This window comes from Astyanax mexicanus, chromosome 21 (assembly GCF_023375975.1).
Source record: "Astyanax mexicanus isolate ESR-SI-001 chromosome 21, AstMex3_surface, whole genome shotgun sequence".
Taxonomy (NCBI): domain Eukaryota; kingdom Metazoa; phylum Chordata; class Actinopteri; order Characiformes; family Acestrorhamphidae; genus Astyanax; species Astyanax mexicanus.
This window is the reverse complement of record NC_064428.1, coordinates 6587641-6603024: the sequence shown is the minus strand read 5'-3', so window position 1 is coordinate 6603024 and position 15384 is coordinate 6587641. Positions and strand designations below refer to the sequence as shown.

Genomic DNA, 15384 nt, shown 5'->3' with positions numbered 1-15384 from the left:
AACTATATCTTCGGGGATACCAAAAGCTCGAAAAACGTTATTAAAAAGAGTCTCTGCAGCTTCAAATGCTGTGGGTAATTTAGCAAAGGGGATGAACTTAACTCCACGTGAAAAACGTAATTTTGTTCAGCTGGTGTGAGTTTGTGAGAGTAGTAGGCTACAGGATGCATTTTACACGGTGAGCCGAATCTTTGGGACAGAACGGCACCTACCCCAACACTAGAAGCGTCTACCTCTACTACAAAAGGTTCCTTAGGATCAGAATGTTTCAGCAGGGGAGCGGAGGTGAATTTCCCTTTAAGGGTAGCAAAAGCATCAGTAGCTTGCTCAGACCAAACCAGAGTTTTAGTTTTATGTCGCATCAGATTGGTGAGTGGAGCTGCAACAGAACTATAATTACGAATGAAACGTCTATAAAAATTTGCAAAACCCAAAAATCTCTGTAATTCCTTCACAGACTTTGGACGTGGCCAATCTACTACAGCCTGGACCTTGGTAGTGTCCATCGCAACTCCCTTAGAACTTATAACATAACCCAGAAAAGAGACAGTGGGGAGATGAAAAGCACATTTCTCTGCCTTGATAAAAAGCTGATTTTCGAGCAGACGGGATAGTACAGCACGTACCTGGAGAACATGTGTGGGCAAATCAGATGAGTATATGAGAATGTCATCCATAAATGCAATAACAAATTTTCCTAACATGTCACGTAAAACGTCATTGATAAAAGATTGGAACACAGAGGGGGCATTTTTAAGGCCAAACGGCATAACTAAGTACTCGTAGTGCCCCCTAGTGGTGAAAAAGCGGTTTTCCACTCATCTCCTTCTTTGATTCTTACAAGATTATAGGCACTACGGAGATCAAGTTTGGTGAAGACAGAGGCCCCTCGTAATTGTTCTAAAGCTACGGGTACGAGAGGGAGAGGATCGGGTAGGTTTTAGTAACTGTGTTTAGTTGTCTATAGTCGATACATGGTCGGAGACCACCGTCTTTCTTTTTTACAAAAAAGAATGAAGCAGCAACTGGAGAAGTACAGTGACGGATAAAACCCTGAGCCAGAGACTCCTGCACATACTCTTCCATGGCAAGTTCCTCAGTCTGAGTTAGAGGATAGATGTGAGATCTAGGAGGTATTTGATTATCAATGAGATCAATGGCACAGTCATAAGGGCGGTGTGGTGGAAGTTGAGTAGCCCAAAGTTTACTGAAAACTTCACCAAGATCAGAGTATTCTTGAGGGATATGTGCAAGAGAATCAGGCTCAGGACTTTCTACTGTTGTAGATTGGACCTTCAATTTAGGAGTAGTGATACAATTTTCATGACAATAGGGAGACCAAGACATTATTTCATTATTTAACCAGGAAATCAAAGGGTTGTGTTTTCTCAATCATGGGAGACCCAAAATAACAAAATAGTCTGTGTCTGTTAGCACAAAGAACCTGATTTCCTCAGAGTGTAGGGCACTGACGTTCATCTTGACTGGAACGGTGGTGTGGGAGATGGTTCCCTGTCCAATTGGTGTCCCATCCACCGCAGACATTTTCACAGGCTTATCCAGGGGTTCTACTGGAATCTGGAGTTGTTGAACCAGCTGCTCATTAATAAAGTTGCCCTCGGCACCGGAGTCTATTAGTGCTGGAAACACAGAAGGAGAAACTGACTGGCAGAGCAGAACAACAGAAATAAAAATAGATTTGGAAATCATGTCAGAGCAGTGACCGCTTACCCCTTTAGCGTGTGGAGAAGATTCCACACGCTTTCCCGAGTATTCAGCAGGTGGCTCGTATGGACGGTCCGGGTTGCCATGGACACCGCGGGACAAGCCAGAAGTGTTATTGTTATTATTCAATACTCGGGGGGGCCGAATCTGACAATTTCGGAGCATATGTCCAGTTCCACCACAATATAAACATAAACCAGCCTGAATGCGTCGTTGTCGTTCCTCTCTTGACAATCGAGTAGTGTCGACTTGCATGGGTTCCTCACGGGTCGATGAAGTGGCAGTTGGGTGAAGTGAGGTGGAGAACCGAGGAGTAAATCCAGCAGAGCGAGGAGTAGCCAGGTGAGCAGCTGTAGCAGTATTCTTATGATCTCCTGACAAATTTTGTTTAAGCTGATCCAGTCTTATAGCCAGAGAAATCAAGTCATTTAGGGGAAGACCATCATCCTTGCAGGCTAACTCAGCTAAAATGTCCGACCGTAAACCCTTACGGAACATGACACGCAGAGCTGGCTCATTCCATCCACTACCCGCCGCTAGGGTACGGAAATCCAGCGCGTAATCTGCTACAGAGCGATTCCCCTGGTGTAAACGGACCAATAACTCCCCCTGAGATTGTCCTTGATCGAAAACAAGCTGAAATTCGCCCAAAAATCGTTCATAGGAGCCGTTCTCCACCATAGGCCAGATAGCAGTAGCCCAATCCAAAGCTTTACCGGTCAAACGTGAAACAAAAAACGAAACGCGAGCTCTATCAGTGGTAGATGGCATGTTGGCAAAATATAACGACATCTGGAGCAAAAAACCTCTACACAGATCCGGAGAACCGTCATATTTATCCGGTTTACTCACAGAAAAAACAGTCGCTGCCGGAGATGTATGAGCTAAGCTAACCGGGGCCTGGCTAGCGGGAGCTAAGCTAGCCGGGGTGGCTACGCTCAGCTGGGCTAACTGAGCTGAGATACCCTGGAGGCTAGCGGTTATCTGGGCTAGCTGGGAGTGTTGCTCGGTTTGCTGGGCGGTGAGAGAGCTAACAGAGTGAGTTAGACCCTCGAACAGCTGGCTATGCTGCCCGAGCATTCTCCTCTGGTTATCAACAGCCTGCTGTAAATCCTTAAATTCGGCCATCACAGCTTTCGGCAAGGTATTATGAAACACCAGACAGATAGGGGTGACGCTTGCCGAATAAAAGGTAAAGACTGGTTTATTTACAGAGCCGTAAACAGGATAACACAACCAGATAACAGATTGAACAGAACTCAGTATAAACAGACGTAGTACAGGAAACAGTCCAAGAATAGAAGCCAGAAAGACAGTCCGATAATAAAATAAATCCGATAAGGGCAAAGACAAAAGGCAAAATCCGTAATACAGGAAAAAGGGTCATAACAAAAGGGCAGTCAGAAAAGGGTTTGGAAAAACGCTCAGTACGCAACATGAGTCGGCAATACCTTGCAAGGAACCTATGCTAACAGAACCCTATATATACAAAACATAGAATTACTATGAACCGGAACAACTTAGAACACAGGTGAGTCTGAACGAGGGAGCGTGACACGATTGGGTGAAGGTGAGCAGCTGACAGTGACGTCATCACCAGTGGGTTCATGGGAAATGGAGTTTGGGAGTGTGAAAGGAGAGACTGGAGACGTAACATACTCATTCCTACACACTTTGGCCATCATTCTTCATCTTCTTTTTAGAGCATGTTTCAGCTCTAATTTCAAAAACAAAACCTTAAGTATATTACATGCCCACCGATACCAACTGAGCATGTGAAGTTAGCCATAATTAATATTAATATATAAATAAACTGTAAAGCATATATTGTATTCTTTTAATTATTTTAATCTTGAAATTTAAATTAAATGAACTGCACTTGGTAATGGTAGTGTTGAAAAACAAAGTAAAAAAAAACTCCTTACCAAAACTGTTGTATTGTTCACATTAGTATTGTTAACAACAGTACCAATACAAACTGTGGACTTAAATTCTGTGTTTTTTCCTTATTTTTAAAAGTTCTGCATGGTAGGTTAATGCTAAAGTCATTCAAACTATGAAGAAAAACACATGGAATAATTCAAAAAACAATTAAACAAACCAGAATATGTTTTATATTTTAGATTATTTGAGTAATGTTCTAATCCAGATTATGAGAAGCAACAACTACTCAACTAAGTAAAGAAAACATACTTTAAGAAATAAAGATCAGTCTGAAACAAGTCACAAAGACCCCAAAAACGTAATGATGGAACTGGCTCTCATCAGGACTGCCAAAAAAAAAAAAGAGCTGGAGCTTACAGCGAATGAAAACCAAAAAAAATAATACAAATCTGGAGGAGTATGCCAACTCCTGCTGGAAAATGAAATCCGCATCTCCATAAAAGTCTCCTCAACTTTTATGGAGATGCGGATTTCATTTTCCAGCAGGATCTGGCACACTGCCCACACTGCCAAAAGTACCAATTGGTTTTATATAATAATCTCATTTCCTGAGTCACTAATTTTTGGGTTTTCATCGGCTGTAAGCCATAATCATCAACAATGAAAGAATTAAACGCTTAAAATAGATCACTCTGTATGTAATACATCTACATAATAATACATGAGTTTCACATTTTAAACTGACTTACTGAAATAACTGTAAAAAATGTCCGTGAAAATTACAGTGAAAAACTGTGACATGGCAACAGAAATAAACCGTAAAGCAAGAAGAAGCTTATTGTTGTAGAATAAACATTGAATTACCATAAATAAATGAAAAAATGTCAAAAAATGTTATTTTTAATTGTTTTAACGAAATATACAAAACATACTGTAAAAATAAAACGGAAAATTTACGCTAAAATACTGGCAGCTGTGGTTGCCAGAATTTCACCGTAAAATAAACGGCTGCCAAGAATTATACTGTTATATCTTCTGCATGGCAACCGTTTATTTTATGGTAAAATTCTGGCAACCACAGCTGCTGGTATTTTACCGTAAATTTTAAGCTTTTTTTTTTACAGTGTAACTTTTCAATGATATTCAAATTTGTTTATGATGGAATAGTATTATTGCTGAAATCAAATGAAAGTAAATAGCCTCTAAATATTGGTTACTACATTAAATCATAATAAATATGTTTTATTATTATTCTACAGCATGAGGAAAGCATACTGTCCACTATGTCCAGCTTTACTCACCGGAGCCATGTGACCTCAGGGTCAGGAGAGCCCGACGTGATGCAGGTAAATGTCACGGATTCCTGGTAGTCAGCCGTGGCGTTGAAGGCCTCCTGAGGAACTGACAGCACAGGGGGAACTGTGGAGGACAGGACACACATGTTCAGCTCAGCACTCGCTGGAAATAGCTCCAGCCTGTGGGCTCAACTCTAGAATTTCAATATTTCCTGGGCAGCTGACAGCCAATCTCAGAACCTGAGAAACAAACCCAGCGGGGGTTAATTAGATCAGGAGTCGTATGTATTATATACAGAATATACAGTGTATACATGAAAAACTACAATATGACTGACTGTAGCTAGTCATGCTAACCGTGTGCGCTACACACCTCTTATAGGACTGCTACTAGTAGAGTAGAACTTGTCACCTTATTCAAGCAGGAATGTCACATGATTCACTTCTGTCAAACTTCTGCCAAACTCTGGAGGAAATACAGTATATAGTAAAATAGTGTTATTAATATTTTGGGTAAGATGCTATCGAGACCTGAGCTTCGAGGCTACTTGCTGCTATGGCCTCTACTATCAGGCACAATACACAGAATTTATTTCAGAATTTCAGTTTATTTACACTGAGAACCAGTAAAAAAGAAATAGAAATTAAATAGAAAAATACATAGAATGTATGGAATAGAAAAAAATAAAAATAAACATTACTCTGGGTCAGGACCAGGATGATAAAGTGGTTTTCAAAATCTAAATATAAGTTTGCTATATCAACAGGGACTCTCAAGCTTCCAAAAATGATACATTTCCTCTCTAAAGGACCTTATTAACCCTATATGGTAATAATTATGCTTTTTGTTGACCCTACATTTTCTGAATGCATTACAGTGCATTATTCCAGCAGGACAATGCTCGCCCATGTAACGCTGCCATGCTATAGCATGGCCTACTGCATTGCCAGATCTATCTCTGATTGAAAATGTTTGGGATGCTATTGGACGCTCTATTAACACACCCAAACACCCCTAATGCAAAATCTGCAGGAACTGTGTGAGAATATTGTTATATGGGATTCATTATCACAGAACTCCATTAGGAACCTCTACAACTCTTTACATGCTGAGACGTCTGGCATGTTGCAATCCAACACAATTTTTGCAACCATCTCTTTGACGAAGAGTATATTTCTTTCTCCCTGTCCCTCTCTCTCTCTCTCTCTCTCTCTCTCAACACAAACTCTACGCACACACACACACACACACACACACACACACACACACACACACTGTCGCTGTCCCTATTGCCGGCTGAAGTGGAGTGGCTATATTTCAAAAGATACGAATGTGAGAGGGCTGGGCAGCGCTCTAAGCTAAAGCCTCTCCAACATGATTAGCATTGATCTGTCTGCCAATCGATCAGCTTTGCCTGCTCTCCCTCAGGTCCTTTATTCAGCACACTTCAGCTCTGGATCCACAGCTTGTGCTTTACAGCAACAGCTTTGTTAATGTGAGATCTCGCCAAGCGTGGAGATATCAAAACACGCTAACCAGCAGCGTGTGAACACCAAACACAAAATGTTTTTTTAAAGAGGTTCCTTCTGTATTTTTTGGAGAAATAGATAAGATAGCCTTCTTTGAATGTACTAGACCAATGATGTATATATATATATATATATATTTATTATTATTATTTTTTCATATGCACTGAATAGCTTTCGGTTGGAGAACATAGGCTATATATGACATTACACATTAGATTTTTAATTTAGATTTAGATTTCATCAATTTAGTTCCTGATAGGAATCTGTTTAAACAGGTTTTTTTTTTTTTTTTGCATTTGCATTTGCATTGCCCATCCCGCTGAAAAACAGATTTGAAAAAAAAAAAAAAATTAGAATTAGAAGTAAAAAAAAAAACTGTAAGTATTATTTTAAATCTAAAAGAAACACAAAAATAAAAATATATTGCAGAAGTAACACAGGAATCTTTTTTTTATATTGTCTCTATATATTTTATATATTATATTGGCTCTATATATTTGTGTCTTGTTTGCTTTCTTTCAGAGGTTTAAAGTTAAGTTAAGCTAAAACATAAATAGGCTCATACTTGGAGAAATGAATAAGATAGCCTTCTATATGTATGTATATGAGATTACATATTAGATTTTTAATTTAGAATTATATTCAATTTAGAATTAGGTTTCATCAATTTAGTTCCTGATAAGAATCTGTTTTTTTTTTTTTTTTTGCATCTGCGTTGCCCATCCCACTGAAAAACAGATTTGAAAGAAGACTAATTAGAATTAGATGTAAAAAAAAAAGCTGTACAAAAACTGTTAGTATTATTTTAAATCTAAAAGAAACACAAAAATAAAAATATATATTGCAGAAGTAACACTGAAATCTTTGTTTATTTCTTATTAAAAAAAGAAATTACTATTTTTTTTATACAATTATTATTTTATATTAAATCTAATTATATTGGCTCTATATATTTGTGTCTCATTTGTTTACTTTCTGAGGTTTAAAGTTAAGTTAAGCTAAAACATAAATAGGCTCATACTCTATCATAACTGCAAAGTTATTACTTTAGATTAAAGCCAAGTTTAAGTTTATTGTAGGGCGCTACAGATGCACTATTAACACACCCAAACACCCCCAATACTGTGTGAGAATATTGAAGCACAGCAGTTAATTTTTCACATCAGTTTGAAAGCCATTTAAAAAAGTATAAGCAAAAATCAAGAGCTTAATAATGTAAAAACTATAAGCATTAAAATAAACCTAATAGAATCAATGAAATAAATATATACTGCAGGAGTAACACAGGAAAAGAGAAAACCATTTGGCAAAATACAGCTCTGTAAAAAATAGGAGACCCCTTAAAAATTATGAGTTTCTTTATTTTGCAAAAAAAAAAAAAAAAAAACTCTGGAATATAAACAAGAGGAAGAACTACTTGAATTTTTGCACCAGGAGTGAAAAGCATCCAAAAGTTATATAAAAGCAGTGTGTAAGACTGGTGGAGGAGAACATGATGCCAGGTTTATTCCACCAAATATATCGATTTCTTAACTCTTATAACTTTATGAATATGAACTTGTTTTCTTTGCATTATTTGAGGTCTTTTTTTTTATTTCAGCCATTTCTCATTTTCTGCAAATAAATGCTCTAAATGACAAAAATTGTATCATTTTTGGAATTTTGGAGAAATGTTGTTCGTAGTTTATAGAATAAAACAACAATGTTCATTTTACTCAAACATAAACATATAAATAGCTAAATCAGTACAGTATGCTGTATGTTCCAGAATGTAAAGGTGCATTAAGGCCCAGAACATTTCTAGCTTTAATAGAGATGGTTGTAGAAGATGCACGGATGCAGGATTGCGCTGTTATAGACGAGTGTTGCAGCTCTGTGGGGATAAACAGCTGTTAGTGTGTGTAGCTCTGCTGGGTTAAAAGCTCTGAGACAGCCCTGAGGGACGTGGTTGGAGGAGATGATGTCTGGGGTAAGAGGGGTCAGATATAGAGGACAGATCTTACCACACCAGGATTAACCTCTAGCCTTCTGACAGATGAGCTGAAGTGTGGAGAAAGAAACAAGCTAAACCGCCAAGCATGGTGAAGGTAGTCTCGTAGCCTGGGATTGCATAGTTGCTTCTGGAACAAGCTGATTAATATTTATGGATAATGTAAATTATTTATAAAATTCAAACAAAAAAATCCTGTCTGTGTTCACATTGCCACAGAGCCCCTGAAGAGACATGGTGTATTTTTTTTTTTTTTTTATGTAAAAAGTGGTGAGCACCACATAAGAAGTGGTGAGCACCACTTAGTATATTCACTTGTCTGTACCTGACTCTAATGTAGGCTGTTTTTGCAAATATCTAGCTAGCTAACCTAATGCTAGCTAAGTTAGCTTAGCTTTAAGGCTTTCATTGCTCTCTGTACAATATATGGTAGGCTTGGTGAAAGTAGCCACTGTGTTTGGTGTGTGTGTGCGTGTGTGTGTGTGTGTGTGTGTTTGTGTGTGTGAAATAAAGTAGTTAGCATTAGCTAACCTAGCTAGTTAATCACATTACACTGTGGAACATATGCTAGTTTAAACTATAGCTTGCTAACTACCATTATCTGGTGCTCACCACTTAGTAAGTGCTGCTCACCACTTGCTATCTGGTGCTTACCACTCAGTATGTGGTGCTCACCACTTAGTATGTGGTGCTCACCACTTCTCTTTCAGAGGCTCGGTACATTACCAGGCTGAAGTGACTCAAATCTGATTGCTCAATGTGGCTCAAATCAGATTCTTTAATGACTGTGTGAACGTGCCAAATTTGATTATTATTTTTTTTAATCCACTTTCATATGTGATCCTAAATCAGATACGTATCTGATCCATGGACATGTGACATGAATGTGAATGGTCAAATCGGAATTCATGCGTCTGTCTTTTTGCAAAAAGCTTTTTGCTAATAATAATAATAATAATAATAATAATAATAATAATAATAATAATAATAATAATAATAATAATAATAATGTTCATTAATACTTTTTTTATCCCTATTATTCTTGACTCTTAACATTAGAAAGCCTAGAATAGCAGGTTAGCCGCAATGCTAACAGCTGGCCTCCAAGCAGGTTTGGAACAAGTTGTAAGCTGTATTGCTATTGTTTTTAAATTTTTCTTCTGAGCTGGATTACTCCCTCATAGTTGATGACAGGTAAGATTTCATGCTTGTAATTTATTCTGGTTCTCAGAATTATATATATATATAAAAAAAAAACCTAGACCAGCAGATTAGCCACAATGCTTGCAGCCGGTCTTGGGTTAATTTGGGTTAATACCAGGATGCAAACAGAGCAGAGTTGGAGTAGTATATCTGCAACTGTAAATGTCAACTGTAAACTTCTCTGAGTTGGATTATTTGCTGATAGTTGTTGACAGGTTGATGTATTGTTAGACAGGGTAAGCACTTTACTCTGTTCTTCAGTTTGATGATGATGATGATGATGATGATGATAAAAACAGTCCCTAAAAGTCTCTAAAGGTCTGCACCAGAAAATCTCCTCCTCAAAACAAGCTTATTAAATGATTGACTGCGAAAAATGAGTCTTTTCTATATGAAGTTTCCCTTGTTATTCAAAACAGGTCGTTTACGCAGTTGAAACATCAGTCTATTCACAGTCTATTCAGAGTTATTCTTAGACTCAGTTTGTAAATACTTAAAGACCTTGTGCAATGCTAAGTTCCTCAAAAGCAATCAAAACTCTTTGATATCCGAAACACGCCTCCAGCTCTATTGTGAAACGACTCGTTCAATAACATCCTTCAGTTTACTTACTCAATAGGAAGCTATTTTCTTTCTGCTGCCTTTCAAATTAAAGCTCATTTCATTTTGCCTTAATGAAACTGTAGGGAGGGTTATTTAACTGTCAAAAAAATAGCTTCTCTTAAAAAAAAAAAGCCCACATAAGCTGTTTATTTATACTCGTCCTCTCAGACACAGTCGATTTCCTTCGCGTTTCGCAGATAGATATCCTCATTTTGTAACGATATTATATCAGGTCATTGTAAAACATGGTGAATTGATTCGATTCGCTGCTCCGAGAGCCTGAAATAGGCCTCGACCGCCACCCAGAAGAGCCGGCGCCGCAAATCACAATCAGAATCATCATTTCGGGTTCTGTGATTTCATCCATGTTAGAAGTTGGTGGAGTTCAAAGGATGGAGAGGGGAAAAAAAGCGATTCGTTTACTGGCGATGCGTATCAGCGAAGGACAAGACGAATGAGCCATCCTTCTATTTCCGTGCCGTTTCCTTTTAAAGGATCAATGAAGATTGTTGACCGAGGCCAGAAGCTCGACCCGCGCCTCGTCTCCAGCAGCCTGTCTGATGATGAAAGCCGGGGTTAAGGGCTTGAAAAGAGCACAGCCGTGTGCGTCTGCATGCTAATCAACCCCATTGACACGTTAAGAGAAGAAAAAAAATACAAAAATACAAATATTCTCGCAAAGGCGTAACAGAGAGAGCTCGCAACCCATGGTGAAAAAGCTGTACTATTGGAAAAAAGACAAATATATCAATTATTTTACCCACTTTAGTGATGAAAAGTTATTTTTCTTATTTTCTCCCATTTTTTTCCCCAATTTGTCCCACCCATTCAGCTGCTACTCAGCTGTATACCCCCCTATCACTAGTGATGCCACAACAGAAGAAGCGTGAAGACTGGCACACGCCTCCTCCGACACATGTGAAGTCAGACTCCGCCCCTTTAAAAAAAACATTGCCGAGTAGCATTACAGCGCTAACGCTCGGAGGAAAGCGCAGTGACTCGGTTCTGATACATCAGCTCACAGACGCAGCCTTGAGCTGATCCACATCATCCTAGGAGTGATGAGGGGAAAGAGAAGAGCGCCATCTACTGTACCCACCCAGAGAGAGCAAGACCAGTTGTGCTCTCTCAGGGCTCTGGCAGCTCATGGCAAGCTGCATAACCAGGATTCGAACCAGCGATCTCCCAATCATAGTGGTATTTAACGTATTGTTGATTTCACACCTGCCATGTTTGTAGGGCAGCAACTAATGACTATTTTATCAGTCGACTAACCTGCTGATTATAGCTTTGATTAGTTGACTATTCACATTTATTTTTATCATGCCATCCATTTGTGTTTCCTATTAGTGAGACTCCTGTTCCAATATGCATGCATGTTTTACTGCATCTTGACAGCTACATTTTAAGGAACTTGTTGATATAGCTCTGGAAAAAATGAATAGAGCACTTCAGTTTCTGAATCAGTTTCTCTGATTTAGCTATTTATAGGTATATATTTGAGTAAAATGAACATTGCTGTTTTATTCTATAAACTACAGACAACATTTCTCCCAAATCCTAATAAAAAATATTTTCATTTAAAGCATTTATTTACAGAAAATGAGCAATGGCTGAAATAACAACAACAACAACAAAAAAAAAGATGCAGAGCTTTCAGACCTCAAATAATGCAAAGAAAACAAGTTCATATTCATAAAGTTTTAAGAGTTCAGAAATGAATATTTGGTGAATTTGCTCTGTTTTTTAATCACAGTTTTTTCATGTATCTTGGCATCATGTTCTCCTCCACCAGTCTTACACGCTGCTTTTGTATAAGTTTATGCCACTCCTGGTGGTTTGTGACCATACATCTTCCTCTTGATTATATTCCAGAGATTTTCAATTTGATAAAATGAAAGAAACTCATAATTTTTAAATGGTCTCTATTTTTTCAGAATTGTAGTTGATGTACCTACAGTACTTGAAATTACAAAGCATATTATATGAAATATTCATACAGGCAGGATGTTGTTATTCTGAGTAAATTCTACTTAAATGTCTTCAGCTGAGATGTAAATTGTATTTAACCATGTTCTGTTAAAAAAATGAATCAATGATTTAACAGAAAGGGGAAAAGTACTCAACGTTTTTTTATTATTCTCGTAAATTGCTATTAAGTTTGTTTATTATTATTATTATTTGTTATGATTAATTTATTTCTTATTATTTCATTTTTTATTAGTATTTCCCTTTAGACTTCTTTTGTTTTTAAAATTGCGCTCTTGAATTGCCTCTGTAAACCAAATTGCCAGGTTCACGTTTTTCCTGCTACTTTTATATTTATCATGGTGGCCAAAAAGCCAAAAATGTAATGTGTCAACCATGGTTATCTGGCTAGTTTTAGCTTCTGATGGGAGGGTTTTAGACATACTTTGGGCAACCCTGGTAACCCAGGCTGCAACTCTTCGTAACTCAGTAACTCTCTCTTGCTTTCTTTCTATTAGTCTAAACACAACAGAAGTCTCTATATGTGGAATTTAATCACTGAGAATATGTTTACAAGATATACAATATGAGACAAGATAAGACAATGATGGTTCTCTACAATAAACGTCTTTGAAGATCTTTCTACATGAGACACTTTAATGATCAGCTTTGAAGAGAACAGAAGGCCAATAATTTCACAAGGACCTCTTAATATATCTTTATAGAGACAAAGCAACTGTTCTATTATAGAAACAGTTCTCTACTTTATCATTAATGCTCAAAAAGCTTTAGATATAAAGTCTTATATTTACATAAAGCTTCCTGTGCATGCAAAACTTCTTTCAAAAGTAAACAAAAAGTTAAAATCTGCAGTTCTTTAAAAGCTGTTCTGGGTTCTTTTGTGACCTCCTGGATGAGTTGTCCATGCCCTTTAAGAGTAATATCGATTGGCTGGTCACTCCTGGGAAGGTTCACCAGTGTTTCATGTTTTCTCCATTAGTGAATAATAGTGAATCACTGTGGTTCACTGGAGTCCCAAAGCTTTAGAAATGACTTTGTTTTCTCATCTGTTTTTTTAATTTCTTCAGATCGCTGCATAATGTTTTTTTTTGAGATCTTTTATCTCCTTCATGTTGCCAGACATGTTCTATTTAAGTGATTTCTTTATTCTACAGTAATCAGTAATCAGGTCTGGCTATGACCAGTAAAACTGAACTCAGACTCCAAAAAAATGTGGTTAATCACAGTTAATTCATGGAGGAGGTTTTTTTTTTCTTTTTTTTCCACATAGGGCCAGAATAATGAGTTTGTTTTGGCTTATATATTAATTTGTGAGTGAGTTCACAAAGTACTTTGGGTATGCAAGGGTTTGGGGAACACTCTTTGATTAACGATGAATTTTACATACAATTTAACAAGTTCTTAGCTTTAGAAAAGCTTTTGGGAATGCACCCTAGATTAAGACATCTGATGAATGAAAACTGATGAGTAAAAACAGACTTTAGTAGCAGAAATATATATTTTTTTCTCGATTGTTTTAGAAAAATATGATTTTTCGGTACCACTTTAAAATAATACTACCCTTATAAATGGTTTATAAATGGTTTATAACAAAGTCTGTGTATAGCTGGACAGAGCATCGTCTCTCAAAAGTGAAGCCACCACAGGTCGGGCGCCCCCTGCTGTTCGGTTTCAGAAAACTGTGTAACCCCACCCATCCCCATAGGTTTCAATGGCAAAACAGACAACTTTCAATCACGTTTTTTTCTAATATACTGTAATTCTACCTCCATTATTTAAATGCAGCAGCTAGTGTAACCTCTGCTTATATTGTTACATTTTTATATCCCCGCAGAATTATTTTTTTTAAAAAACGTTAATCAGCTCTATTAAAAAAAGGTGTGGTTATTGTAAAAGGGCTGGTTATGGGCGGGACCAATAACAGACCGTCAGCTCCGCTCTGCTCCGCTCTGCAGCCTGTGACCTCGAGGCAGCCCTCAGGGGCGGGGTTATTTAAATGAGTAGGCTGTCTCTCCACAGTCTTTCTCTCTCCTCTGGTCTCTACTGCGCTCTACAGACTCGGGTTTCAGGATCGCCAACATGGAGGAAGATTTTGGCTTCATTTTCACTGAATGAATGGGAACGGCGACATGGCATCCATTTTTTTTACAGTCTCTGGTTTATAAACTAGATTAATACGTAATATTGATAAGGTTGTAAATCCCTTAAAACCATTGATAAGCGACTTACAACACAACACATTGAAAAGGCAACAGTGATTCATTAGTTTGCTTAGTCATTTAATATATAGTAAATAGTTAAACATACTTACAAATATATTAATATGACAGATTTAATGCTGATTAATGCAAAACACAAAGCAAGATCAGTATCTAGAACGATCTGAGGTTTGACAGTAGAATTGTTTTTAACTCACTGTTGTCATTTCTATCCATGTTGTTATTTATTTATTAACTGCTTATTAATGAGTTTTAAAGTATTTGCAGCCTAATTAATAACCATTATTAATCTCCTTTATAAACCATTCATAAACCCTTTATAAAGGTAATCTTATTTTAAAGTGGTACCAATTCTTCTTCTTTTTTTTTTTTTTTAACCAGCAGCTCATACTTTCTGGAATAATCTTTCTCTTAGCTTTAATTATGGCCAAACTGGCAAATACTTATATATATATATATATATATATATATATATATATATATATATATATATATATATATATATATATATATATATATATATATATATATATTTGTAATAATAAAAAAATATTAGGCATGTTTAAATAATTGAACCCCAAATAATCACACATGGTGACACACATTTGCTGAAGTAATACACAGGCTGATTGCTTTCTGTATCTTTAAAGCAGAAAGTTTCCATATAAATTACATCTATGATGCAAGTTACCTCACACTCCTGCACATCGTCCTAAAGCACCTCCATGTTAAATCGGGGCTATAATTCACTGACTGCACACTACTTCAACACTATTATAGATAGTCATGGTCATATATATATATATATATATATATATATATATATATATATATATATATATATATATTTATATATGATCCCTGCAGGTGATGGTGGATAGGGTGAGGATTCACAGTTGGATTGGACAGTGTGAATTTGTATTAAATTCATCTGAAGTTCCAGAGC

General features: G+C 37.0%; 1 protein-coding gene across 2 annotated transcripts in view; it reads right to left on the bottom strand.

Annotated features, from left to right (window-relative positions):
• Positions 1-15384, bottom strand: part of LOC103027145 (neural cell adhesion molecule 2) — a 564336-nt gene that overhangs the window by 117790 nt on the left and 431162 nt on the right. For both annotated transcript variants that reach the window (XM_022674973.2, XM_022674975.2), the window contains exon 6: positions 4911-5028. In XM_022674973.2, the coding sequence (XP_022530694.2) occupies positions 4911-5028 (118 nt within the window). The remainder of the gene's footprint in view (positions 1-4910; positions 5029-15384) is intronic.